The following is a 2948-nucleotide window of genomic DNA, read 5'->3' as shown; positions in this document are numbered from 1 at the left end:
CTTTCCTTTAATCAAATCTTTATCGATCTGTTTGTTTGTCTTATAATAAGCTCATTGAATAAGAAATTTGATTCAACTCGCGCAAATCTGACGTAATTAGAGTTGAGATTTCTCATTGAATAAAGGTAAATTTGATTCATAACCATGTAATATTGACCATTACATAAAAGTATGTTAACCTTCAATTTCAACAAGGATTAATAATTATAACGACCTATTACAACTTATATTACAGTTAAAACCATATGATTGGAGTTGAAAAGCCTAAGGTTACTGATTTAATCATTACTAATTACTACTAATGAACCTTTAAAGCAGGTTGCACTGAGAAATAAACGAAATAAATTTTGAATTTAAAGCAGCATGTGAAGTTCAACACTGATACCATGAACACAACTAAAGCGGAAGGCACGTTTAAGATTAGAAATCAATTTGTTAATTTATATTATCATCGTTTTACACAAAAAGGAAATGATGATAATTTAGAACAGGGAAGATCATTAATTGTCAAGTCCGTTGTCGTCATCATCGCCAGATCCACTTTCCCCATCATCAGTTTCAAAAGTATCGTTTGGAATATCGTACAAAAGTAAAGCTGGCTTGTTTGGATCTTTAAGGATAAGGTATTTTCCTTCGGGTAGCTTCATACATGTATCGATAATATAACGCAAGACACCCCAAGCATTATCCATGTTTAAGTTGATTTGGTCTGCGAATTCTTTTGGCTTGAACTGTTGAGTACCAAGGATTGAATGTTTAGTACTATCACGAGCGTGGACTCGAGAAACATAACTATAAAGGAAATAAATTTTCAAATTAGTAAAAATGTAAAAGCAAAGAATAGATGAAACCTTAGAAGAAATTACTACATACCCGAATTTAAGATAGTCAGAGCCAGCAAGAAGAGCCTGAACAGTCCATTTTCCAAGTTTACATGAATTATTTTTCAATTCATTGGCTAAAACAGCTCCTCTTTGAACATCCAATTTTTGACGCCAATCGATTCCACCTGAAAATCTTGAATCCCACTCGTTTAGAGCTTTAATGTTCATGAATTGAATTTCATTTTTATTAGATCCATAAACAGCGTCATGTTCACATCGACATATAAGTTCAATACCATCGCCAAGATCAAATTTACGATAACGATAACCAACAGAGGCTACTTGTTCAATTTCTTCATCTTCTGATATAAACGGATTTTTCTCAGGGAATTCATAACGTTCTTCTCCTTGTTTAAGAACTTGCTGAGAAAAGTTATGATTGATGAAAGTAGCCTCTAGAGCAAGATTTTTAGGCCAATTGATACTGTTTTTGTTATCTTCGTCATAATACGGTGGATCAGCAGCTGTTTCGTTAACAGTAAGCAGATCAAGATCGGGGTCATCTCTTTTATCAAAAAATAATTTATCTCCAACTTTTTGAACAAGTAAATCCCATGAAATGACAGACCGAGTGGCACACATTAATGTTGCAACAATGGCATCAGTGGCATAAATATTTCCTTCGGTTTTAGATAATTGACGGATGATTGGATCATCAGTTGTCGTAACTTTGTGGAAGATTCTGTTTACTCTAATTAATCTTTTTTCATTTTTACAGGTTACTCGATCGTACGTCTTATCATAGAAGTCCATTGCTCCACACATTTTTATATCTTTAGGTTCGATAACCGCAGGTAAAGATAGTTTTCCTAATCTAGGAAAGTCCATTTCTTCAATTATCTTCCATGTAGATTTAATAGCAACAGAAGCTTCCCTTTTCTTCATAGCAGCAGCACCCTTTTGATCGTATCTACCCTTCATACCAGCATTCTTTGTAGGCCATTTATTACCCCTAGTTTGACCACCCATACCTCGACCAGTGCCTCTAAGACCTTTAGATAATACTTGCATTCCACCAGGTCCAGCTTTACCTCCTCGAGGTCGAACTCTTTGACCAATCTTAAGTTTACCTCTTTGAACTTTAGTAGTTCCTCTGCCGGCATCAACCAACTGGAATGAGCTTTCATCATCCTCTTGAATGTAAGCATATTGAGCTCCGATTCCGAATTGTGAAGCATATTTACTAGCCATACGTTTATCAGCATAAGTTTGATTAGTCCAATCAGCAATCTAAGGTGAGAAAACATTCAAGATTTAAACAATAAAGACATTTAATCAAAAATTATAATTGAAAACATACCTTTCCAAGTCTATCTGATTTAGAGAAGGGCTGGTAAGGCATATCTTTGTAAGCTTCAGCTATTGAACTAGGTCCCCATCCTTTTGGATTATCCTGAATCTCAGGGGCAATGAATGGCTTCTTATCATCCATAGTTATAAGAAGCTAGGGTTTACAAATTTAAAAATAAAGATGTACTACAATAATTAAAAATATTAGATAAACAACCAATTAATAAACAAATCACTTAAGAAGCGGCTTCTAAATGATCCACGTTTTAATGCTGATGAGCATATGTGCTGTCTTCAAATCATAGATGTCACCAGTTTGGCTACCAGAGATGAACCAAACAATTTTGCTAAACAATAATCAAATCTACAATTAAATCGTCTCAATTGAATGCAATTTTATGTTTAAAAATGATCTGAAGGAAGCTAACAATAAGTTCAATAAGATTAAATTTACATGAAGGGCCAAGAAGACAGTTTTAAGGAAATTGAACTAAAATCAATGATTAAACTGTCAAGGTTAACCTTACTAACCCCCAAGACTCTTTGATAGATGCAAGTTATAAATTGATTGAAAAGTCTAGCTAATGAATATAAATTCAGTTAATTAGAATCAATGTGAACAATTAAAGGCAAGATATTACCTTTATTTGAATAACGCGCTTTATCTGATGACAAACAAACGATGGACAATTTTAGGTACTCAAGATTACTGCATCACAGACTTTTCAGTTTCAGCGCATGTCTCGTTATGCTAGGACTTTTTTGCTAAAATAC

The 2948-nt window shown here is 33.9% G+C and overlaps 1 protein-coding gene across 1 annotated transcript; it reads right to left on the bottom strand.

Moving 5' to 3' along the window:
- Positions 1–413: 413 nt before the first annotated feature.
- eIF3d1 (eukaryotic translation initiation factor 3 subunit d1) lies at positions 414–2450 on the bottom strand. The gene is made up of 3 exons (XM_015926010.3): positions 2185–2450; positions 874–2114; positions 414–792 (listed from the first exon to the last, which is right to left on the bottom strand). Exons 1-3 carry the CDS (start codon positions 2314–2316, stop codon positions 501–503), a joined length of 1665 nt encoding a protein of 554 aa, XP_015781496.1. The 5' UTR covers positions 2317–2450; the 3' UTR covers positions 414–500.
- Between the last annotated feature and the right edge of the window lie 498 nt (positions 2451–2948).

The sequence above is a fragment of the Tetranychus urticae genome, chromosome 2, assembly GCF_039701765.1.
Source record: "Tetranychus urticae isolate SD_2017Ah chromosome 2, NJAU_TeUrti_SD_1.0, whole genome shotgun sequence".
Lineage (NCBI taxonomy): Eukaryota > Metazoa > Arthropoda > Arachnida > Trombidiformes > Tetranychidae > Tetranychus > Tetranychus urticae.
The sequence above is the reverse complement of the archived record's forward strand: the minus strand, read 5'-3'. Positions and strand labels throughout refer to the sequence as shown.

Excerpts from the sequence above, each read along its gene's own strand:
- eIF3d1 (XM_015926010.3), bottom strand. The coding sequence starts at position 2,316 with ATGGATGATAAGAAGCCATTCATTGCCCCTGAGATTCAGGATAATCCA. Across the intron at positions 2,115-2,184 it reads AATCAGATAGACTTGGAAAG|ATTGCTGATTGGACTAATCA; the intron begins GTATGTTTTCAA and ends TTCTCACCTTAG. Across the intron at positions 793-873 it reads TCTGACTATCTTAAATTCGG|TTATGTTTCTCGAGTCCACG; the intron begins GTATGTAGTAAT and ends TTTCCTTTATAG.